The sequence below is a fragment of the Carlito syrichta genome, unplaced genomic scaffold (assembly GCF_000164805.1).
Source record: "Carlito syrichta isolate Samal-C Ts95f unplaced genomic scaffold, Tarsius_syrichta-2.0.1 Scaffold303316, whole genome shotgun sequence".
Taxonomy (NCBI): domain Eukaryota; kingdom Metazoa; phylum Chordata; class Mammalia; order Primates; family Tarsiidae; genus Carlito; species Carlito syrichta.
Window position 1 is genome coordinate 93,829 of NW_007247412.1, and position 24,779 is coordinate 118,607.

Consider the following 24,779-nt stretch of genomic DNA (forward strand, 5'->3'; position numbering starts at 1 on the left):
CCACATAACAAAATTAAGTTCTTTTTTTTTTTTTTTAACCCATATTTTTTATTTTAAAATTGTGGGATACAGTTAAGGGTTAGGTACACAAATATGCATCGTTCAGGCACCTATGTTGATAAGGGGTATCCCCCCAGTCCCCAGACAGATATTGACCAAAATTAAGTTCTTAACACCCTTCTTTACACTTGAATTTATAGCTTAGAACTGAAAAAAAAATCTTCAATCCCTAAAAATGGTGAATATGCAAAAGTAAAACAATAATACTTATATTTTATTAATCACAATGTTTAAAAGCACTAAAGTGGTTTACTGAAAATAAATTCTTTTTGGTCTCCTTAACAGTTCAAATTCAATATAAAAACCTCACTAAAAAGGAAAAACAAAACTTCTCATTTTGAAGGCCAAATTTTTGTGAATCATTGCATGTTTCATACCACGCCTCATCTTACCCACCAATTCTTCTATATTATGGTGTTTTAAGAGTGGCTGGCCAGTGAATCCCTGTTCTGCCACTCCCTAAAAGTATATTATTTTTGTCCTAAGACTTTTTTTTTAGAGCAATGTTAGGTTCTTGGAAGTATAACCATGCTTGGTTTCTCCAAATGCGCAGCCTCTCCTATTATTAACCCCCTCCACCAGAGTGGTGTGCTTGTTACAGTGATGACCTACATTGACACATCATTATCACCCCGAATCCACAGTTTACATTAGGGTTCACCCTTGGTGATGTGCATTGTCTGGACAAATGTGTAACATGCATCTGCCATTAGAGCTCCATCTTAGAAATCTCCTGCTCTCTGCCTACCTATCCTTCTGTCTTTCCTAACCCCCTCGCAACAGCAGTACTGTCTCCATAGTTCCGTCTTTCCCACAGTGTTTCATAAGGATCCACATAGTATCCAGCCTTTTCAGATTGGTTTATTTCACTTAGTAATATGCATTTAAGATTCCTTCATATGGCTGGGCTCGGTGGCTCAGCCTGTAATCCCGCGCTTTGGGAGCCCACGGGTTCGAGACCCGCCTGGGCAACTTGGCGAGACCTCATTTCTGTAATAAGTCAAAAACTAGCCGGGCGTGGTAGCGCGTGCCTGTAGTTCCGCTACTTGGAAGGCTGAGGCGGAAGGATCGCTGGAGCCCAGCAGGTCAAGGCTGCGGTGGCCGGGGGCGGCCACTGCACTCCAGTCTGGGTGACGGAGTGAGACTCCAACTCAAAAAAAAAAAAAGAAAAAAAAAGATTCCTTCATATATTTTTATGGCTAGATAATTCATTTCTTTTTAGCACTGAATAATATTCCATTGTCTGGATGTACCACACTAATTGCTTCCGAGTTTTGATAATTATGAATAAAGCTGCTATAAATATGCATGTACAGGTTTCTGTGTGGACATACATTTTTAGCTCCTTTGGATAAATGCTAAAGAGTATGACTGCTGGATCACAGAAACTGCCAAACTGTCTTCCAAACTGGCTGTACCATTTTATATTCCCACCAATAATGCATGAAGCAACGTAAAATTCTGCAAGTTAATTTTTTTTGTACCTTGTTCCTCATTAATAAAATGGGGGGGAAGAACAGTATCTCCTCATAAAATTAGTGTGCAGAGTAAATGAGAATTTCATGTAAAGTACTTAAAATAATCAACAGATAATAAATGTTAGCTACTAATATTATCCAAAAATAGTGCAATTATAGTGGTAGTAAGTAGAGTTTTATGACAAGAACAAGTGCTTTGCAGTTAGATGAACCTAGGTCAATTTCCCAACTCATCTTGATTATCATAATAATATTACTAACATTCCTTAACACAACTGCCACAACTCTGGAATATAAAACTAGAGCTAGCCTACAGCACAGTGTAGTATACCACAAGAGAAACACAGAAAAAAAAAATTTAATCTCTTAAAGAGGAAAGAAAACTATTATTTACCTGTGTATAACAGGGACCATACATGTTATCTCATTTTAATCCTCAAACACACCAGCAAAGTATGGAGAAGGAAACAGCTTGAAGCAAGGTGTGTCATTTATATTAGGTCACAAAGCTCATGGGCAAATGCCAAGATTAAAGAGTTCCCCTGTCTCTAACTCCAAAACTCACAACTCTTCCAACGCATCATACCAGCTCTGCCTCCTTCATGTCAAGTCTCCCCTACAACACTCCCATTAGATGATCAACTATGATGATCTAGCTCACAACCTAACGGACTTGAGGTGCCTTGGAAGAACCTCCAAGAAGTATTTTACTTACTATTACAAAACTTTCCATGATCACAAATTATTTATCCTATTTGTTTTCATGCCCATAAAGGTGTTCTTGCCTCTCTCTGGGTAGGCAAGGGAAAACACCAGTCTGTAAAGTTGTTGCTCTGATAAATGAGATTATCTGGTCATTTCATTTCTCCATTCTGAAAACGAGAAACAACCAAGGGTTTCTGGATTTAAAATTCCTGCCAATAGCTTTTGGACATCACAGAAAATTTCCATTAATTCTCTGGCTTAGGGACACTTTCCCATGATAGCAGTTAGACATGTGGTCAAAAATGAAGAAAAAAAAAAAAGGAAGGAAGGACGACTCGTGAGGGCACACATAAGCATGATCCCATCATTGAACGACGCTGGAGCCGAGAGCTCTGGGGCTGTCCCTTCCTCTTTTCCCTTTTAAAACTAAAATACTAAAATCATAAATTTACTAACCAAGAATAATTAAGAAGCATCTTTTTTTTTTTTTTTTTTTGCGGAAGTAGGTTTGTCCTATGCTTTTATGAGCAATAAGGAAGAGAAAAAAATTAAGATTTCAAAAGACATAGGTAGCCAGCAGTTTAGTTAGGCTCAGGCCTGTTGCTTACATGAAAAATATTTTAAAACATTTAAGCCGGGCTCAGTGGCTCAGCCTGTAATCCCGCGCTTTGGGAGCCCAAGGGGTTCGAGACCCGCCTGGGCAACTTGACGAGACCTCATCTCTACAATAAATCAAAAATCAGCTGGACGTGGTAGTGTGCGCCTGTAGTTCCAGCTACTCAGAAGGCTGAGGCGGAAGGATCGCCGGAGCCCAGCAGGTCGAGGCTGCGGTGGCCGGGAGCGGCCACTGCACTCCAGTCTGGGTGACGCACTGAGACTCCAACTCAAAAACAAAACAAAAAAAAACATTTAAACAGCTCTTTATTAATTTAACAATTCCAATGTGTCCAATGTGCACTGAAAAAAGAGGAAACTCAACTGTTCCATTAATCAAAAAACTGAATCCTATATTCAGTTCTATCGCTAACTGGAAAATTTTAACCATTTCACGTCAGCTCTTTGAAAATCACTTTACTTTCTGTTTTACAGGTAAAACAAGTATACGCTAGATTTTCTTTCGACTATTTATGAGCAACTCCAAATGCCTGGGATCGGAATAATTTGTAATTAGCCTACACATGCATGTGGATTGAGTATTGTTGGGCTGGTACTCAGGAACATGTCTCTTAACTAAACTCAAGGACCGACTGATACGCAAGAGCATGTTCACTAAACTCAAGGATCGGTAAGTTTTTCTGTAAAGAGTCAGACAGTAGGCTTTGCAGGTGATATGGTTTCTGTCTCAACTATACTACTCAGCTACTATAGTGCCAAAACTGCCATAAACAATATGTATAAATGAGCAGAGCTATGTTCCAATAAAACTTTATTTCTAGATATTGAATTTAAATTTTATATGATTTTCACGTGTCATGAGGTTTTTTCCAACTATTCATTACCTCACAGGTAGTATGATTTTTGACAAAGGTGCAAAAGCAATTCAATGGAAGAAGAATAATCTTTTTAAACAAAGGTGGTACAGCAACTGGATAGCTTTAGGGACAAAACAAAACAAACCAAATCTTTGACCTAAACCTCACAACTATACAAAATTAACTCATATGGGTCACAGATTTAAATGTAAAAGTTAAAATTATAAAACTTTTAGAAAAAAAATGCTGAAAAATCTATGCAAAAAAAAACTTTTAGAAAAAAAACAGGAGAAAATCTTTACTTGAAATGTTAGACATGACATAAAAAATATGATCCACTAAAGAAAAAAAATTCAGCCAGGCATGGTGGTTCACACCTGTAATCTCAGCACTTTGGGAGGCAGAGGCAAAAGGACTGCCTGAGTCCAGGGGTTCAAGACCAGCCTGGGCAACTTGGCAAGACCTTGACTCTACAATAAATCAAAAAGTTAGTCGGGCATGGTGGTGCTTGCCTGTGGTTCCAGCTATTTGGAAGGCTGAGGCAGAAGGACCATCTGAGTCCAGCAAGTAAAGGCTGCTGTGGCCATAAGCGTGCACTACACTACAGCCTGGGCAACAGAGTAAGACTCCTACTTAAAAAAAAAGAAAAAAGGGCCAGGCACAGTGGCTCAAGCCTATAATCCTAGCACTTTGGGAGGCCAAGGTGAGAGGACTACTCAGGGGTTCGAGACCAGCCTGGGCAACTTGGTGAGGCCTCATCTCCACAATACACCAAAAAAATAAGCCGGAAATGGTAGCGCACACCTGTAGTTCCAGCTACTTGGAAAGGTGAGGTGGAAGGAGCGCCTGAGTCTAGCAGGTCTAGGCTGCGGCGGTCATAAGGGTGCCACTGCACTCCAGCCTAGGCGACAGAGTGAGACTCTGACTCACTCTGAAAAACATTTCAGTAAACTGAACTTCAACAAAATTTAAAACTTTTGCTCTGTGAAAGAGCTCATTACAGAGTCTGTACAAGTTCAGTACAGACAAAAAAATTTTTTTTGCAAATATTTTCCAATCTGAGGTCGGCTGAAGCCATGGATGTGGAACCCATGGATAAGGAGGGCTTATTATACTTACACAACCCAGCAATTACATTCTCCAGAGAAATGAAAGACAGACAAGCAACAGGTTGGAAGAAAATATCTGCAAACTATATAGCTAACAAAGAACTTGTACCTGCAATCTATAAAAAAATTATCAAAATTCAATAATTAAAAAATAAACCACTCAACTAGAAAATGGGCAAAAGACATAAAGAGACATTCTACTGACAAGGATATGCAGATGGAAAATTATGACATGAAAAGTAATTATTACTAGCCATTTAAGGAAATGCAAATTAAAGCCATGATGGGAACACTAAACTCTACTAAAACAGTTAAAGTAAAGATAGTGGCAATACTAGATAATGGCAAGAATGTGGAGAAACTGGATTTCTCATACATTATTAGTGGGAATGTAAAATGTTACAGACACTCTAAAAAATAGCTTGACAATATCTTTTATTAAAAAAATAAGGGCAACCCCTTCAGGTCCCCTCCCATTATGGCTGTCTCTCTGTCCTCTCAATAAATCCTGTTTTCTCACTGAAAAAAATAAAAATAAAAATAAAAATAAATAAATAAACATACAGTCATCTCTTGGAAAATTGGTTTCAGGACCTCCCAGGGATACCAAAATCCAAGGATGATCAAGTTCCTGATATAAAGTAACACTTGCATGCAACCTATGCACATCCACTCTATACTTTAAAATACACCTCTACATTACTTTAATACCTAATACAATGTAAATCCTATGCAAATAGTTATACTGTAAAAGTTCAGAACAGACAATTTTTTTTTTTTTTTTTTTTTTGAGTAGGAGTCTCACTCTGACGCCCAGACTGGAGTGTAGTGGCCGCTCCCGGCCACCGCGGCCTCGACCTGCTGGGCTCCGGCAATCCTTCCGCCTCAGCCTTCCAAGTAGCTGGAATTACAGGCAAGCGCTACCACGCCCGGCTGATTTTTTGATTTATTGTAGAGATGAGGTCTCGCTGCCCAGGCGGGTCTCGAACCCGCGGGCTCAGGCAATCCACTCACCTCAGCCTCCCAAAGGCGCGGGATTACAGGCTGAGCCACCGAACCCATCTTTTTTTTTTTTTTTACGAATATTTTTAAATCTGAGGCTGGCTGAAGCCCTGGATGTGGAATCCATGGATAAAGAGGGCTGACTATACTTACCATATGACCCAGCAATTGCATTCTTCAGAGAAACGAAAACATACACACACACAAAAGCCTAAACGTGAGTGTTTGCCGAAGCTTTACCCATAGTAACCAAAAACTAGAAAGAACCAAAATGTCTTTCAATAGGTGAATGGTTCAATGGTGAGCCGTGGTATATCCATACCATGGAACGCTATTCAGCAATGAAAAGGACTAGTGGATCTCATATATCATGCTGAGTGAAAAAAGTCGATCTCAAAAGATCACATACTGTATGTCTCCATTTATATAACAACCTCAAAATGACAAAATTATAGAGATGGAGAACAGATAAGTGGTTGTCAGGGGACAGGAATGGTGCAAGAAAAGTTATAAAGGAACAGTATAAGGGGGATCTTTGTGGTAATGGAATAGCTCTGTATCTTGATTGTAGAGGAGGTTACAGCAATCTACATATGATAAAATGGCACAAAACTACACACACAAATACTGTACCACTACCAGTTTCCTGGTGTTGGTATTATACAATAGTTATGCAAGATGTAACCACTGGGGGAAACTGGTGGAGAGTAAGGACTTCTCTGTACTATTTTTGCAATTTCCTGTGAATTTATAATTATCTCAAAATAAAGAGTTAAAATTGCTTCTGAGCCGGGCTCCGTGGCTCAGCCTGTAATCCTGCGGTTTTGGGAAGCTGAGGTGAGTGGACTGCCTGAGCCCACGGGTTTGAGACCCGCCTGGGCAACTTGGCGAGACCTCATCTCTACAATAAATCAAAAAATTAGCTGGACATGGTAGCGCGTGCCTGTAGTTCCAGCTACTCGGAAGGCTGAGGCGGAAGGATCACCAGAGCCTAGCAGGTCGAGGCTGTGGTGGCCGGGAGCGGCCACTGCACTCCAGCCTGGCCGACAGAGTGAGACTCCAACTCAAAAACAATAAAATAAAATAAAATAAAATAGCTTCTGAAAATCTGAGGATAAGCAAAGGGAAAACGCAGCTCTGTAAATAACAAGAGTCTGCCCACTCTCCTTATTGTTTCAAGGTCCAAGCATAATAAAATAGAAGCCAGTTTTAACTAAGTGCCTACAATAAGCCAGGCACTACTTTCATACATTATCCCATTTAATATGTATAACAACCTTATAAATGAAATAACACAGCCCCATTTTACAGACAGGAAAACTGAGGTTGAGAGCAGTTGAAGCAATTTGCTTAGGGCCACAGAGTGAGTGGTAGAGCCATGATTTAAACTCAGATTAACATCAGAGGCATGACTCCGGTATACCACTGTAACAAGAAAAAAGATGCTCAGAGAACAAAAAGTAACTGTCTAACTGTATGGAGAAGCCTAGATTAAAGAAAGGTAAACCAGCTGATTTTCTGTACGGCTTTCAGAACTTTCACAATGCCAGTGCATGTTACATATCTAGAAGGCTAAAGTTTTTCCCCAAATGAATTTTACCAGAGACCCTTTCCCTTTTAATATAGTTTGAGTATTTAATCCAACAATCTCTCAGTCAAAAGTTAAAACGTTTAAATGGCCTGACCTTAAGCCACCCCTCTTCGTCACATATTGGCAAACTACAAATATTTACAGTTGTGCTGTCCAATGTGGTAGCCGCTAGCCAAATGTGACCAATTATAAATTAATTCGAATTAAATTTAAGAAATTAAGCTCCTTGGTCACACTAGCCACATTTCAAGTCCGTCCAAGAGCTACTACATATGGCTACCATATTGGACACCACAGATGCAGAACATTTCTATCGTCTGAGAAAGTTCTACCCATCAGCACTGGGTTACAGGCTTATTTTTGTTTTTTTAAAGAATATGAGGCCCATGCAATCTTCAGAGAAGTCACACTGTGAGTCATTACACATGTCATTGCCACTGTCCCCCCATAAAACGGAGCTAGGTCAGAGAACCTGGATCGCAAGTCAGCTATCACCACAGTAACATCAAAGCACAGGGGAGGGATAAACAAAAGAGTGGGAAAACCAACAGCAAAGAGGAAGCAGCATCACGCAGCTTGGAGATGAAGCTTGAACTGGGATTCTGGAGTCTGGGTTCTACTCCCTATTATACCAATGATTCATTTTTTAAATGTTTTTTCATGTTTGACCTTGATTCTAATTAACTGACTTATTAAACAAGCCTCTTAGTTTCTTTGGGCCTGGTTTCCTCTTCTACAAAACAAATTTAAGCCAGTCGATCACTAAGATTTCCCCTAGTTCTGTACAGTTAAAACACACACACACACACACACACACACACACACACACACACACACAGAAGGGGAATAAAGATAAAAACTAAAGACAGCAAGATCATTGCACATTGGTGGTAAAAAGTGGCACTCTTGTCCGCTTGCTCCAAGTTCTTTTCCTGAGGATAAGATTTAGATACCAGCAAAGGAAGAAAGATTTAATTCTATCCCACAAATACTTATTGAGCAATTATTTACAACTAGCTCAAGAATATGGAAATAGAACCACAAAAAAATTGACCAGCCCTCAGTTAACACCAAATATGTGGAAAGAATGCAAGACTCACAACACTTAAGGTTGAAAGACTGGTTCGTTCGTGTAATACCCTAAGAAACACAGACACACCTTAAAATCTTGAGGAAAAACAACTAACAAAGTATATAAAAACAATATACAAAGTACGAACATCTGCATAATCAAAAGCATATCCCTTGTTTCTTCACAAAGAAGATAAATAGACGCTACAGGTACTTGGGAACAGGAAGACACCAATTTTGGCCACCCTAATTCTTCCAGAACCTACACTTAATTAGACAGTCCTACATTTTCTGAGTTAAACCTTCTTGAGAGTTATTGGAGTTCATTACATCGACTCCCAACTTGAGCTAGACAGAATAGCATGTAACTGGAATTCCTGTCTCTGCTATTGACCCCACACTTCCCACTTTCAGAGGCACTGCCGGTCCTATTTCCTAGGATCAAAAGGGACAGAAATCCTCCCCCACCCCTGTCCTAAGGATTAAAACAGCTAAGAGGAAAACCTAAAAATGACTTTTACCTCTAGATTTAAAAAGAACCAAGATAAAACGGCCTTGGCCATTTACCTTATGAGAAGCTCAACCACCCAGTGAGTCGCATAACCTAACCTTTCGGTGAATTCCCTCCTTAAAGCCCCGAACCACACACTCCGGGATATCCCGGAGCAGGGGAGAGTAAACCCTTTCGGGTTTCCAGCAAGAGACACAGGGAGAAGGGCTTGCAGCGACTTCGGCTAGGCAGTTTTTCGTACCCCACCTACAAATCCAACGCGGCGCGGAAACCCGGCCGAATTTGAAAACAAACGCTGCGAGGCTCCCGGGCACCACGGGCACGGGGGGTTGGCAAGTGACAGCTCGGCCCCAGGGCAAGAGGCCTGCGGTGGAGCCACCCCGGGGGTCTGCGGGCGGGACAGCGGCGGGAGGGAAGCAGCAGGGGACTGGCGTCTTTCGGTCCCGAAGGTGCGGGACGGGGGCACGGAGGGCGACCCAGGACCCGCGCCGGGGCAGTCCGCCGGCTCTCACCTCTCTTGGGGGCTTTGATCAGAGGCACCCCTGCGGTCCTCTCGCCGTTTTCCTGCTTGTCCTTGTGCTGGAGATCGCCCGGAACGCAGGAGCCGGGGTCGCCATCAGAGCCGCGGTGGTGATGGTGCCTGTGCCGCTCCTTGTGGCCCTTATGCTTGGGCCCGGCGGCCGCGCTCACCGTCAGGGGCGAGAAGGTGAAGAGGGCCGAGGTGCCCGGGGCCGGGAGCGGGGCGGCGACGGCGGGCCCGGCGGGTGCCAGCGAGGGTGGCGGCGGAGGCGGCAGGAGAAGAGGCTCAACGGGGCCTGGGACGGGCGGGGCTGCATTCGTGGGCGGCAGCGGCCCGGGATGTTGGCGGCTGCGACGCCGCCGGTGAGGGGGAGCGAGAGGGGGGTCCTGGCTCGGCCGCCCCCGCTTCTCCTGAGACCCCCCGCTGCTAGCTCGGCGCTGCCGCTTCACTCCCCGCGGCGAGACCCCGGCATGGGGCTTCTCCTTCCCCTCTTTGTCCGGCTCCTCCTGCGCCGCCACCGCCCGTACTACGCGCACCGCTCCGACCTGCGCAGCCATTTCACCCACAAACACACATTTAAATGGCCCGACCGCCCCCCCGTCCGCGCACTGCGCAAGCGCCGCCTGCGCACGGCCCGCCGGGCATTGGAGTCTCTCCCCGGGCCCCCACTCGGCGGCCGCCCTTCGTCCGGAGCTGAACATGCCGGAAGCGGCAGTTCCCCGGGTCTCCCCGCAGGCCGCTCCGACCGACTTTCTATTGTAAAGCGCTCCGGGCCGCGCAAGGCCTCCTGGGAGCGGTAGTTCCGCCGCGCCCCGCGCCGCGTCCCGGGCCCTGTGAGTGGAGGAGCGGAGGGGAGCGTGCGCCGAGTCACGCGTCGGGCCGCGACGCACCCGCCGCTGGGCGGCGACTTGCCGCCAACCGCCGTAACGGCCGAGGCGAGGTTCCGGGCTGTCCGAGTCTGGCGGCGCGTTCTCATCGTCATCTTCCGGTGCCCCTCGGTCACGTTCCGCGGAGTAGGTGGTCTCCATAGCGACTTTTAAGCGTTCTCTTCCTCTCGTCACCTTTGCGTGGGAGAAGAATCGCCAGCCTTTTCACTTGGACGGGACGAAACGAAGGGGAAGGAGGATGCAGGGATAGGCGAGAGGAGGGCGATTGTGCCCTGAATATAATAGGGCCGCCATTCAGGAATGTGTCGCCGCGTCGTGGCAGGCACTGCCATGGTTACAGCTCCAGGTGGGACCAGGCCGGGGCCAGAACCGCCTGGCGGCTGGTGGCGGCCCCGCCAGCCACGTCCCGGCCCCTCGTGGAAGGGCAGAGGGAAAGCCTTCTTTTAAACATGTTTAATACGCGTTTTTTATGTCTTTTCAAATCATGAGGTTGCATAAATTGTCTTTTAAGAGGCCTCCAACTCCTGGGCTCGAGGGGTGAGTAGCAGGGACCACAGGGGCCGGGCTCTGATAGGACTCTTTTTATCTGTTTGGTACTTGATAAAGCTGTTTGGAAAAGTGGATTACAACGATCAACTCAGCGGATCAAATTACTGTGGTTGGATCCCAGCAGTTTTTGCAGAAGTATTACCTACATGAACACTACTGCAATAAAGTTAGCTTTAAAACAAAAAAGTTTACTGAACATCTATTCAGTACGGCGTACTACAATAGACAGGTTACAGTATTTCATGCAAAGTGTCCTATCATTACGTTCCACAATGAAAAACGAATGATGCTTAAGTGATACTGCATGTTTCTGAAAGTTATAAAGTTCTTTTTACATAAAAAGATGTTAAAACATTAGGTGAAGTCTTTGTAATAATAATTACCCACCAACTTATTTGCTATATAAAATTATATTCGAAATAGATTTCCTTAAGGCAGATCTATATTCATACAGAGATTTTTGTTAACTAAAACCTCTGGTTGGATATCAATTGCACATGTTTATAAAGGACCTTTTAGATGAAGAAAATGCTGCCAAAAGATAACTACTATCTTTCGCTTATTATTTTTCTAGAACTGGTCATTGAATGACGCTGGTTGAAACTTTTCAGGAATGTGGTTAAACATCTTGTTAGTCGGTATATCCAAATTAAAAAATTATTGCTATCATCATTTGCAAGTCTGAAAATGTGCAATTTCTCAGCCGGGCTCGGTGGCTCAGTCTGTAATCCCGTGCTTTGGGAGGCTGAGGTGAGTGGATTGCCTGAGCCCGCGGGTTCAAGACCCGCCTGGGCAACTTGGCGAGACCTCATCTCCTACAGTAAATCAAAAAATTAGCCGGGTGTGGTAGCGCGCGCCAGTATTCCAGCTACTTGGAAGGCAGAGGCGGAAGGATCGCCAGAGCCCAGCAGGTTGAGGCAGCGGTGACCCGGAGCGGCCACTGCACTCCAGTCTGAGCAACAGAGTGAGACTCCAACTCAAAAAAATAATAATAATAAACATAAAAAATAAATATGCAATTTCTCTTAAATATTAATTTATCATTTTCTTACTATTAAGTATGTAATTTCTCATTTTCTTACTATTATGATTTCCCACAACCTTTGGGAAGGTGTGCAAACTCTACTTCACTGAGGCAAAAATAACTCCTAGGAAGTAGTCGTCACAATAATTTTGTATTGTAACCACAAGGTGTGTGTTTTGTTTTGTTTTGTTTTAACTCTAGTAGATTCTGACAATGAAGAAATTTGAGATTCAAATCTTGCAAACCTTTTAAAGTTTATATTTATGTAGAAAAGTAAAATAAAATTAACATCCAAAAATGAAAAATAAATTCATTCTAAAACAGTGTTTTTCACGCAGCATTTTCTACGTAATCCAAGTGACAAACTTTTATTTGCCGCCTCCAACCCCATGTAGATGACACAAAAATGCAAAACTGCTGGCACTTCTTTGTATACTGCCTTTCTTGTAAAAGCTATTAATACATTAGCATGTCCTCATTGTTGATATTATTAATATAAAGCACTTATTTTAACTAGGAATATTCTGGTAGTTTTATTTGCAAATGCACTTGAAGCCGTAAATCCAGAGTTTTATTAAATTTTCCAAGTTGGTGGTGGGTTCCTTGGTCCTTTAGGTTTTGGAAAGCGGTTTGCAAAACCTGAGAACAAAAATAAAATTGAGTGAAAAGAGAAAGTTTTTTATATAGAAATGAATACTTGCATTTTAGAGTGCATTATAATGTATGCAAATATGTGGGATTTTTTAAAAGGTTAGGCAACATCTTTGATCAATTTAGTAATAGATTTTATTTTATTTATTTATTCATTCATTCATTTATGTATTTATTTTTTGAATCAGAGTCTCACTCTGTCACCCAGGCTGGAGAGCAGTGGCATGCTCATGGCCACAACAGCCTCATCCTGCTGGACTCTGGTGATCCTTCCGCCTCAGCCTTTCAAGTAACTGGAACCAGAGGCATGTGCCACCGCATCCAGCTAATTTTTTGATTTATTATAGAGATAAGGTCTCGCCATGTTGCTCAGGCTTGTCTCGAGCCCCTGGGCTCAGGCAATCCTCTCGCCTCCACCTCCCAAAGTGCTGGGATTACAGGCTTGAGCCACCACACCCAGCAGTAATAGATTTTAAAAGCATTGTAGTAAAAGCTCAAAGGATAACAATAGAATACTAGTGACATTTTAAATTTGTGGAGCACTTACAAATTCAATAAGGGTAATAATAGGTTGAAGAACAATGGTTATAATAGCCTTTGATAATTTAATATATAATAACCTTTATCTACAATGTTTTACCCACCCCCATACATCAAAAAAATGCTAAGCTGGGGAATCTCAATTGCACAAAAATATAGCACTATTACTTGCAACATTATTGTATTAAATCTAGTTATGCCTTTACATTAGTTCAGAAAGCCTTCAATTTACTAAAAGTTTATGTTTTAAAAGCTTAGAAAAAATAATCCCAAAAAAACAAAGTACTTAAGTAATCATTTTTATTTATTTTACTCAAACTCATGCCCCTCCACCTCAAAGAAGAGGAATGAGGAAATTTTTCACAACTAATGAAAGCTGTTTCTGGATGCTTGCAAAAGACTTGAAGATCGATGACATTGGTTCTTTGTCATTTCAATAACATATGACTTTTCTTTGATGGCGGTATATTTTCAAGGCACTGAGCAACTTTAAGAACTTAAATAGAGAAATGAAGTGTTTGAAATACAGAGGAAGAACAGAGACTAGAAAACCCAAAGATATTCCTAAGCCTTTCATTTTAATTTTATCTTCTTACAAAATGTATAATCTATTTAAAGAATTGATGTAGCCAGGCATGGTGGCTCATGCCTGTAATGCCAGCACTTTGGGAAGTGGAAGCAAGAGGATTGCCTGAGCCCAGGGATTTAAGACCAGCCTAGGCAACTTGGCGAGACCACATCTCTACAATAAATCAAAAAATTAGCCAGGTGTGGTGGCGCACGCCTGTGGTTCCAGCTATTTGAAAGGCTGAGGTGGAAGGATCATTGAGCCCCACAGGTCAAGGCTGCGGTGGCCATGAGCGTGCCACTGCACTCCAGCCTGGGCGACAGAGTGAGACTCCAACTGAAAAAAATAATCATCATAACTTATTTTTTAATTATAACATTTTGAACCTTAGAGTTAACGACATTCAAACAAAAGTTTATAGCTAAAAAAACAGATTTGGAGAGCCTAGTAAAACATGTCGTGAAGGTAACTTAGGAACCATGACCCAGGTGTGGCAGAGATTGTTGCCTCTCTGCCAAAATCTTTCCTTGCTCTTCCTCAAATAGAACTGTACCTGGCAGTTCTATCTGCCCAGCAATATTACATTTCTCAGTCTCTCTTGCACTTTAGTTATACATGTCTAAGTTCTCTTCAAGGGAATATGAGCTGACTGACAATGCCACTTCTAGGGCAGTGCCTTAAGACTGGAGGGAAGCCGGGCTCGGTGGCTCAGCCTGTAATCCTGCACTTTGGGAGGCCGAGGTGAGTGGATTGCCTGAGCCCACGGGTTCGAGACCCGCCTGGGCAACATGGTGAGACCTTATCTCTACAATAAATCAAAAAATCAGCCGGGTGTGGTAGCACGCGTGCCTGTAGTTCCAGCTACTCAGAAGGCTGAGGCGGAAGGATCGCCGGAGCCTGGCAGGTCGAGGCTCCCAGCCACTGCACTCCAATCTGGGTGACGGAGTGAGACTCCAACTCAAAAAAAAGAAGACTGGAGGGAAGGAGGAGGAGGCCACACCTACTCCACATTTTCCTCTTTTCCCGCCATCTGCAATCTGGACGTGACAGCAAACTAATTTTGACCATACAGATAAGAATAGAACCATTAAGCAGCAGTTCTCAAAGTATGGTTCAGGGATTCCTAACACTTTCGGGGTGTCTGCTTTCTGGTTAATAATAATTTTTAGTAGTAATATCCTACCACTAGTTGCTATACTTCTTACACAAAATTATACATGATACTGCTTTAAATAGTATCATAAATATGTATCACAAAGAATAATAGAATGCTTAAAGTCATGTAAAATTATCATTTTAGTTTCTAGCTTATACTTAGTAACAGTTGGGTAAGTATTTCCTTGAAGCTGTCAGGATTGTGCTTCATATACCGTTGGGTGAGTTATGTAAGATGAGAGCAGTAACTGCTGTTCTTTTTATGACACTGTATGTTTTTTATAACTGTGCTTTAGTTATGACCCGGAATATTACAGCATCTCTGTTTCTTCATTTAGCTAGTCATAGTTATTTACTACATCCCAACATAATAATTTGGTTACCTAGCTTTATTTTCCACAGATGCTAGACAATTTAGTTCTATGTAAGATGTTAAGGGATAGTTGAGATTAAAAATAAAGACAAATTGCATGAAAAGAATATGAATGCAGCCTGAAATTGTATTTAAAGTTGTATCTGTTATACTATAAATGAGTAATCTAGATAATATGCTATAAAATAACACACATACCAAAATTCAGAAAGGAGCTGGAGTTATTTGACAGATCTGATTCTGCAGGCTTGCTTGGTGAGGAGGAATTACAGATACCTGTAATCAAAGGAAAAAAATGTAAGGGAAAGACTGAAGACAGACTCAGGTAACTGTTGATCAGATCACATAATTGTTAAGATTAAACATTTCCTCCAGCGTGGTTAATACTCCCACATCAACATATCACTATCAAATATTAACAAAATGTAGGTGCTTACAAATGGGTTAACACTATAATCTTCTCTCTGTGTTTTTAGCTTTATTTTCTTTGCAAGCAGTATACAGTAAAACCCACCACTAAAGTAAATTGCCAGAGGAATAATTTAATATATAATGAATCAGCTGTTTGGATTCACATTTTAGCTTTGAACTAAGTTTTACATTGCCCTCTGACCACTCTTACTACTTTTTTTTTTTTTCAGTTGGAATTTCACTCTGTCGCCTAGGCTTGAGTGCAGTGGCACACTCAAGGCCACCCCAGCGTCGACCTGCTGGACTCCAGCAATCCTGCTGCCTCAGCCTTCCAGGTAGCCGGAACTACAGGCGTGGGCTACCCTGCCCGGCTAATTATTTGTTGTAGAGACGAGGTCCCTCCAGGTTGCCCGGGCTGATCTCAAACCCGCGGGCTCAGGCAGTCCACCCACCTCAGCTGCCAAAGTGCTAGAAGTACAGGCTGAGCCACTGAGCCCGGCCTATCGTAGATATTTTTTATGCTGCCTGCCTTGCATTCATTCCCTCTTCTCCTGGTAACGGAACTTGGATTTTCCTTTAAGAAACGCCCCCCAACTTTCAGCTCTCATGCTTCCAGAGGAGCTGATTCTACTTTTAGGTCAAGGAAATTACCTATAATTTGGGCTGGTTTTCTATTGGTATGTTGGCATGGTCAGATGTGTAGATCTGACCTCTTTTTTTTTTTTTTTTGCAGAGATGAGGTCTTGCTGTATTGCCTAGGCTGGTCTCAAACTTACGGGCTCAAACAATCCTCCCACCTTGGCCTCCCAAAGTGCTAGGATTACAGACAAAGTCACTGTGCCTGGCCTAGGTCTGACCTCATTCCTCACTAGACAGTGTCCACATGTAACAAGTGTTAAATATTAGATATGACACTGTCCTGCCTAATTAGAACATTTAGTATACTGGCAGTAATTGGTTCAGGGATGGGCCAAGGAACCAAGCCAAGAAAATCAGATCCAATCAGCACTAGTCACCAGACTGTTGCTTGAGCAACCAAAAAAGAGCTTTTTTTTTTTTTTGCTCATAAGTCTAAACTCACATGGTGAAAGCCTGCCTACGACAGAACTAACACAGAGTGAAACTAATCTGAGACACTAGAATGAGAGATTAGGTTCTAATTACATCATTTGAATCCTTGTTTACAAGCCAATAAATTCCCCTTTTCTGCTTAAGTCAGCTTAAAGTTTAGTTCTCTGTCAATTGCAACTGAAGGATTTCTGAGCAATTAAAGTTTCCCACCAGAAGTTGGCATCAGGCATCACAGCTGACAGCTTCTACCCTTGTCTCCCTATAGTCCATTTTCTATACAGCAGCGAGCATGATCTTTCTATACTTGCTGTGAAACACGTTTAAAAATATAAAAAACAGGGCATGTAACATCTCTGCCTAAAACCCTTTTACGGCTTCCCATTACACTTAGGATAAACTCTAAAATACTCAGCATACATGACCCATAAGAATCCAACTTCTACTATCCTATCTTTCCGGCCCCACCTCACTCCTCTCCTCTTTACTTACTGCCCTGTGGCTAGGAGGGCCTCCTTTTGAGTTCCTACAACACATCAAACTCACACCTCAGAGCTGATTGTATCTGGAGTCCTCCTTTCCCTTCTCTTTGCCTGGCTGGCTGCTGCTTCATTCAGATTCAATTGTTTCCTTAAAAAGGGCTTCCTGGGACAGGCACAGTGGCTCAAGTCTGTAATCCCAGCAATTTGGGAAGCTGAGGTGAATGGATTGCCTGAGCCCCTAGTTCCAGAACAGCCTGGGCAACTTGGTGAGACCTCATCTCTACATAAAAATAAAAAAATTAGTCGGGTGTGGTAACGCACGCCTGTAGTTCCAGCCACTTGGAAGACTGAAGCGGAAGATGGCTGGAGCCCAGCAGGTTGATGCTGGGGTGGCCATGAGCATGCCACTGTATTCCAGCCTGGATGATGGAGTGAGACTCCAACTCAATAAAAAATAAAAATAAAGGGCTTCCTGGACCACTCATTCTAAGTGGATCCCCTTTGTTATTGTCTCTCATAATTACCCTTTTATTTCCTCCATAGCTTTTGTCACACAGTGTGTTATTATGTATTTATTTGTGACTTGTTTAATATCTGAATCTCTCACTAGACTTAAGTTCCACAAAGGCATAGTCTTGTATTTTTTCTGTTCACCATCATACACCCAGTGCCTTGCTTGCAGAATGCCTGGCACGTAGAAGGCACTCAGCAAATATTCGTTAAATGAATGAATAAATGGCATTAGGCTCAGATGCTAGCTTAATATAACAGATGAAGAATCCTAATTTCATTAAAGGACCAGCTTTAACTACAGACCAGTGAGAGATTCTGGACACAGGAAAAACATGGAATTCCAGAGTCATGAACCATCTGGAAGGAACAGACAGATCAATCTAAAGCTTTGGGATCAGTTTTTGGGGCCAGATGTTCTTCATGTAAGGACAAAAGACCAGAGGATCAAGGTAACTGAAAAACAATTACAGCACAGCCTTGATCCAGAAAATTCCCTGGGAACACTAACTCAGAAGTAAGAGTTAGGGCTGGGTACGCTGGCTCAACCTGTACTCCCAGCACTTTGGGAGGCCAAGGCAAGAGGATTGCCCGAGCCTGGGGGTTTGAGACCAGCCTGGGCAACTTGGTGAGACCTTGTCTCTACAGTAAATCACAAAAACTAGCTGGGCATGGTGGCATGCGTCTCTAGTTCCAGCTACTTGGAAGGCTGAGGTGGAAGGATCACCTAAGCCCAGCAGGGTGAGGCTGCGGTGGCTGTGAACGTGCCACTGCACTCCATCCTGGGCAGCGAGAGAGAGACTCCAACTCAAAAAAAAAGAAAGAAATAAGACTTAGTCTCAGAGTTCCACCATATCTTGAATCTTTGATATCTCCAGGCAGGGTCAGAGCTAGAGAGAGCAAACTGCTTCATGAGCTAAACTGATCAAACCAATCTTTAGCTGGCTGTCTAGGTCACTTATTTCTTTGCATTTGGCTAGTTTATTCCCCCTGCTGCCTACCATAATTTCCTTGTGAAATGTTTACATTCTCTTGACTGACTTTAGGATATGTTTTCCAGCCATATTTTAGCCATCATGAGTGAGAAATCATTTCAGAAATCAAGTATGGCAATGATAACAAACGAGCTCAAGAATCTGGAGCTTATGGATCGGCAGATAGAGTAAAAACCCACAAGAAAAGAGTACAATTCCACTCTAAACCTTCTTAGTTGGGCTGTGCCTTCAATGTTCTTTGTTCCTCCCCATAGGACCAACATAATATCAAGTAACTGGTTGGTCTCTCATGATTAACCAAATGGATCAAAAAACTTTAAAGTATATTGCCATGTTTTATATAGTTTGTATTTGTAAATTAGGACTTCTAAGATGATTTCCCACAGTTTCAGGACTTTATAGGTTTGTTTTCATTACAATATAGCAAAAGTGGTAAGCAACAGACTTTTATTGCTAATCATCTTGGTAAAAATGGAAATGTGTCAATGCTTATTTCATGCAGTCAACACATTTGTTTTACAATATGCTTTGCTGTGATTATTTTCAAAGAAAATGCATCTGAGGTTAGACTGCTGAGAATTTTAAATAACACACTTGTATGGCAGCATCTTAGGATGGATAGAAAGTGCCACTGTACTAATTATTATTTCTGTCTATTAAACAGGAAACTTAGCACCCCCATATTTCCTGCCCAATATGAGCATCGTGGAGCTCAGTAAAGTACAAGACCTAGGAATGATTGTTTGAATCCACAGGACCCTAGAGAGGCTCTGTTTAGGAAGAATATTGTTAATTTTTTCACAGGAGGTTATATAAAGAATAATTACATAATTATGAAAGTGATATTCTAAAAGACAAATACAAAGAAACTTACTCTTTTTCATGTTTCTCAAAATTTTCAAACTCTACAAAAGTGAAGAAAGAGAAAATATTAGTTTTTTTCCTGTGAAATCCGAAATACTTTAATGAAGTAGAAATATAGACTTAAGTCAAAAGACTTAATCTCCTTTCAAATAGCCATGAAAATGCACAAAATTATTTTTCCACCTTGCCGTTTTTAATTCAGTGCCAAATTTCCACTTGATTTTTTTTTTTTTTTTTGAGGTGGAGTCTCACTCTGTCACCCAGACTGGAGTGCAGTGGCCGCTCCCGGCTACCGTAGCCTCGACCCACTGGGCTCCAGCGATCCTTCCACCTCAGCCTTCCGAGTAGCCGGAATCACAGGCATGCGCTACCATGGCCGGCTGATTTTTTGATTTATTGTAGAGATGAGGTCTCGCTGCCCAGGCGGGTCTCGAACCCGCGGGCTCAGGCAATCCACTCACCTCAGCCTCCCAAAGTGCGGGATTACAGGCTGAGCCACTGAGCCCGGCTTCCACTTGATTTTATCTTGCTGTTTTTACCACCCATACTAGTATCACACTACACATTTGAAAATAACATCAGAATATCAGGGAGGAAAACTGAAATTCCTACTTCTCTCCATCGTCAGGATCATTTCAGAACCCATAGTGGCTTCTGAATATATCTGTGATACACAGTCATTCCTATTGTAGCCAAGAATTTTTGCCATTCATATTCTGTGCTCAGTTTACTAGGGCCCACTTCTATTCTATTAGCCATGATACTTCCTGCTACCTCCTTTATGGCAGAGTCTCCAAGTTATCTCTTCAAGGAACCTACCCGAATTTCTTCTTTACTTGACATTTCCGCAGCATGCATGTTTTTAAGATGCTTCATGGTATTTTGTTCTTCTTGCTAACTTTCATATTGCTTCTCATAGAGGTGTACTGTTCGAATAGATTTTAACTATACTCTTGCAGGAGCCGATAGATGTCCTTTATAACATTTCTGTTTTCCTAACACCTAATAGAAATATGCTCTTTCATAGACTAGATATTTAAAATCAATTATTTCTTTGTAAAATTTTCAGGTTTTTTTAAAAAGTAGATAATTTATAATTCAAAAAATCCTAGGAAAAATACTCTCATCCTTGTCTTCCATCTGATACTCCCCCTGTAGATAACCACTGTTAGTTTCTTATATATCCTTCAAGCATTGCTTATCAGTATGTAAGTAAATACACATATAGATCATATTTTCCCCCTTTTAGGCAAAAGTTGATAAATTATATCTAAATATATCAAGAGAGTCCTCATTCTTTTCAGCTGCATAGTATTCCATTCTATGGATATATCATGATTTATAATTTATTTAACCAGTTCCCCTAATGACTAATATTTACATAGTTTCCAGTCACCTTCTCTTATAAATAATGCTGCAATGAATATCTATATGCATGTCATTTCATGTGTGTGCAAGCATATTTGTAGGATAAATTTTACTTCTAGTAAAATTGTTGAGCCAAAGGATATATGCATTTGTAATTTTGATAAATTGCTCAATTTCCCTCCATAGAAATTATACCACTTGGCATTCCTACCAACAATATAGGAGTGTGCTTATTTCCCCCATAGCCTCCTAAAAGACAGGGTAATCAAACTTTTGGAATTTGTCATTCTGACAGATAAAAAACAAATTGTTGCTATACTTTTAATTTGTATTTCTCTTATTATGAATGAGGTTGAATATATCCAATGTTTATTTATTTTCTTTAAATTATCTGATCATGTATTTTTGCCCATTTTTACTTTAAGCTCACTATGTTCTGTGAATTTATAAGACCTCTTTATATATGAGAAAAATAACCCCTTTGGCTACAGTGCCTCTTGCAGATTTTTTTCTCCAATCTATTCTTTGTCCTTTTATTTTAAGATGATTTTTTTTGGTCATGCATAAATGTTCTCTTTTAGTTAGTTGAATTTATATATCTCTTTTCTTATGGCTTCTGAATTCTGAGTCATCATTCTAAGGTCGTTCATACTCCTGGATTATAAAGGACTCTTTCCAGTTCTTTGAGTATTCCCATGAGTTGAGGGTATTTGTTTTTAACGTTTAAGTCTTTCAGCCATCTAGAATTTATCCTGGTATAGATGTGAGGAATCGACCCTACTTTTTTTTTCCTAGTTATCTATTTGATCTAACAACAGTTATTAAATTATCCATCTTTATCACCTGATCAAAGACACTACCTTCATCAGGTACTAAATTACTACATATATTTGGATCTATTTCTGGACTTTCCCTTTTATTCTGTTGGTATATATTTCTTTTCATACACCAATACCATACCATTTTAATTATTGAGGCTTTACAATATTTTAGTATCTAATAAGGTGACCCTCCTTTCATTGCTTTTATTTTTATTTGTAGTTTTCTGACTGTTCTTGCTCCCTCCATCCCATATGAACTTTGGAACCAGTTTGTCTAATTCTAGAAATAAACAAGTTGGTAGTTTTATTGGTTGTCTTTTAAATGTATAAACCAACCTTAAGGAGAAATGAATTCTTAACTAAGTTGTATTTTTTCTTCTTTTTGGATTCCTTCTATTCATTTGGATTGTTGTAAGATCAGCAGTCAGTTTTAATAAAGACATTTAGTCTAATATTCCATCTTAATGCTGGGGAGGCAGAAAAGCTTCAGTAACAGAAAATCTCTGGCATGTTTCCTAAAACTCCTGTCTTCTTTACCTTACTCCTTGTGAAACTTTTTCCAGGAGTCTTTAATGTCTGTTTTGAAGATGTTGAATTTTCCATGGTGTCAGGACAGCTAGTAGAAAACGTTTCTATGGATTGAGCCTGCATACCTTAAAAAGAAAAAGGGGGGGGGAAATCTTTTGTGGCATGGCTTCTTGAGCCTTCTAGTTATATATAAGTATATATTCAGTAATTCTCTGCTTAGCTTTTAAAGCATTGTTTTTGCTATATATTATGGACTCCTAAAATTTATTCTCCTTTTTAAAATTTGTTTATTTTCTTGATTTGGAGTCTCACTCTGTCACCCAGGTTGGAGTGCAGTGGCATACTCACAGTCACCCCAGCGTTGACCTGCTGGGATCCGGCAATCCTTCCACCTCAGCCTTCCAAGTAGCCGGAACTATAGGCATGCACTACCACTCCCAGCTAATTTTTGATTTATTGTGGAGATGAGGTCTCGCCAAGTTACCTGGGCTGCTCTTGAACCTGTAAGCTCAGGCAATCCACTCCCCTCGGCCTCCCAAAGTGCTAGGATTACAGGCTGAGCCACCAAGCCCAACCAATTTATTCTTTAATTCATCATTCTTTGTACCTTTTCTATTTAGGTCTTACTTTACTGTTAATATTTTAACATTCTCATTTCTGTAGTTTTTTTGGAGGAAAAGTACTACCACTTACAGTCTTCATCAGCAAGAAAGAAGGACTCTAGAGTTCTTTCTGGGAGTGGAGGTGGAGGGGAAGAAGAACGATCTTGATGTAGATCTGTAATAAGAAAAGTATACAATAGAGTAAAAAAATCCATCAATTAAAAGTCATAAATCAAGACCCTTTTTGGCTTTGTGTAATGTTTTCAATTAATCTTAACCTACAACCCACAAATTAAAAAGTATCTGAAATATGGCTGGAACCTCAAGAACTTGTTTTTCTGCTTCTTTAGCCAATGAGCCTATGATTCACCAAAAACTTATACATCACTTCAGAAGTATTACAAAGACTTTGACACTGAATTTAATCAAGCTTCTAGTTCTAACACTGTTGTACATGAAATCCCAGGGATGGGGGATTCCAAGATGGCGCCATCAGAGTCGATCAGAGTGTGTGCATCTCTGTATAAGTGAGTGTGCCTAAGGATGAGTTGGCATGCAAGTGGGTGTGTGAGTGTCTGAATCTGGGCACAGGAACAAGCGGCCTGGACTCTACTGCTGAGGCAGCTGCCACAGCACTGTTGCTCGGATTCCAGTGCTTTTCGAAGTGCAGAGGCAGGCACCATTTTGGGGATTTTATTTGGAAGAAAGTGACTGACTCAGCCGCTTCACGGGGCACCTGCAGTCCAGCCCACCTCCACAACCTTCAGTGCCAGGTCAGATGCTGGCAGTGGGGATTGCGGAGAAAGTGTAGTGAGGGAATCAGTCACGAGTTCACATCACAGAAGAAGAGGAGCACTGCCACCGTCTTTGTCCTGGAACCCTGGAAGAGACATGCTCCTGCCTGCTCATTTGAACAACAGAGCTGCATCCTGAGACTGAGGAGCGAATTCAGCACCTCTCTGCGGTTGATCACCGTTAACCCAGGGAGGATACCCCAGATGCATCATCCCTGGAGGAACAGAGCCACTGCGAAGTTCCAGTCATCCCATCCCCCAAACTGGACTATTCATGGGACTATGGGTACAATTGAAGGAGAAGGATCCAGCCCACAGCAGATGGGTAGAGATGAGTTTTGAACTAAACTCCCTTCCCTTAGCAGTCTGCAAGGTGACCCGCGCGGGGATCGGCACCAGTCCAGGGAGGGCTGGACACAGGTGGAACTGTTGGGAGTGGTGTGAGGCCTCCCCTTAACTGCATGGTGAGCAGGAGGGCAGGTCTAGAGGCCAGAGCCCCCTTCCTCCTGCTCCAGCCAAGAGCAGTGGTGCTTGGGCCACACCGGTAAAAAAAGAAACCTGACGTTTCAAAAACTGCCTTGAGGACACTCAAGGATCACAAGGTTTTTGTGTTTGTTTGTTTGTTGTTTTTTTCCTTGCTCTATAATTTTGGAGCATGTGTGTGTTCTTTTTTTTTATGAAAGGGTATATATGAGGGTGAATATGTCTTAATTTTGTCCGTTTTCTTTGTGTTTTTTTTATTATAGGTTTGTCTGTTTATTTGTTTTTCCAAATACTTCTTTCTCTTCATTAACTTTTCTTTTCCTTTCTCTCTATCTTAGTTCTTTTCCTTTCCCTTATGTTATGTTTGTACTCAGGGTATACATATGTTCCCATCACATGGACATACTGTGAAGTGGTGGGAAGTGGGTCCCGGGGGCCCACATCTCAGTCAGCAAACCTTGTGATCTGCAGATAGCTTCTGAATCTTAACTCCCCCTACTACATCTTTTTCAAATCTCAAAACTGCAAGAAGACAGTACAGCCCCCCACCCCATGCCCAGCTTCAAAACCAAACAAATGCAGAGGCT

The 24,779-nt window shown here is 41.6% G+C and overlaps 2 protein-coding genes across 6 annotated transcripts in view; both read right to left on the reverse strand.

The window, feature by feature from the left end:
* The window catches only part of RSBN1 (round spermatid basic protein 1), a 54,804-nt gene extending 44,445 nt beyond the window's left edge, over positions 1-10,359 (reverse strand). Inside the window, exon 1 of the mRNA XM_008058370.2 lies at positions 9,512-10,359. Coding sequence (XP_008056561.1) covers positions 9,512-10,220 — 709 coding nt within the window. The 5' untranslated portion in view covers positions 10,221-10,359. The remainder of the gene's footprint in view (positions 1-9,511) is intronic.
* Positions 10,360-11,996: 1,637 nt separating this feature from the next.
* PTPN22 (protein tyrosine phosphatase, non-receptor type 22) overlaps positions 11,997-24,779 on the reverse strand; it is a 72,704-nt gene continuing 59,921 nt past the window's right edge. For 4 of the 5 annotated variants that reach the window (XM_008058372.2, XM_008058375.2, XM_008058373.2 and 1 more), the window contains 5 exons: positions 23,007-23,090; positions 22,323-22,438; positions 19,607-19,637; positions 15,465-15,542; positions 11,997-12,618 (listed from right to left, as the gene is read on the reverse strand). In XM_008058372.2, coding sequence (XP_008056563.1) covers positions 12,554-12,618; positions 15,465-15,542; positions 19,607-19,637; positions 22,323-22,438; positions 23,007-23,090 — 374 coding nt within the window. In that variant the 3' untranslated portion in view covers positions 11,997-12,553. Of the gene's footprint in view, positions 12,619-15,423; positions 15,543-19,606; positions 19,638-22,322; positions 22,439-23,006; positions 23,091-24,779 lie in introns of those variants that run through there. The other variant, XM_021712492.1, reaches the window with a different exon arrangement.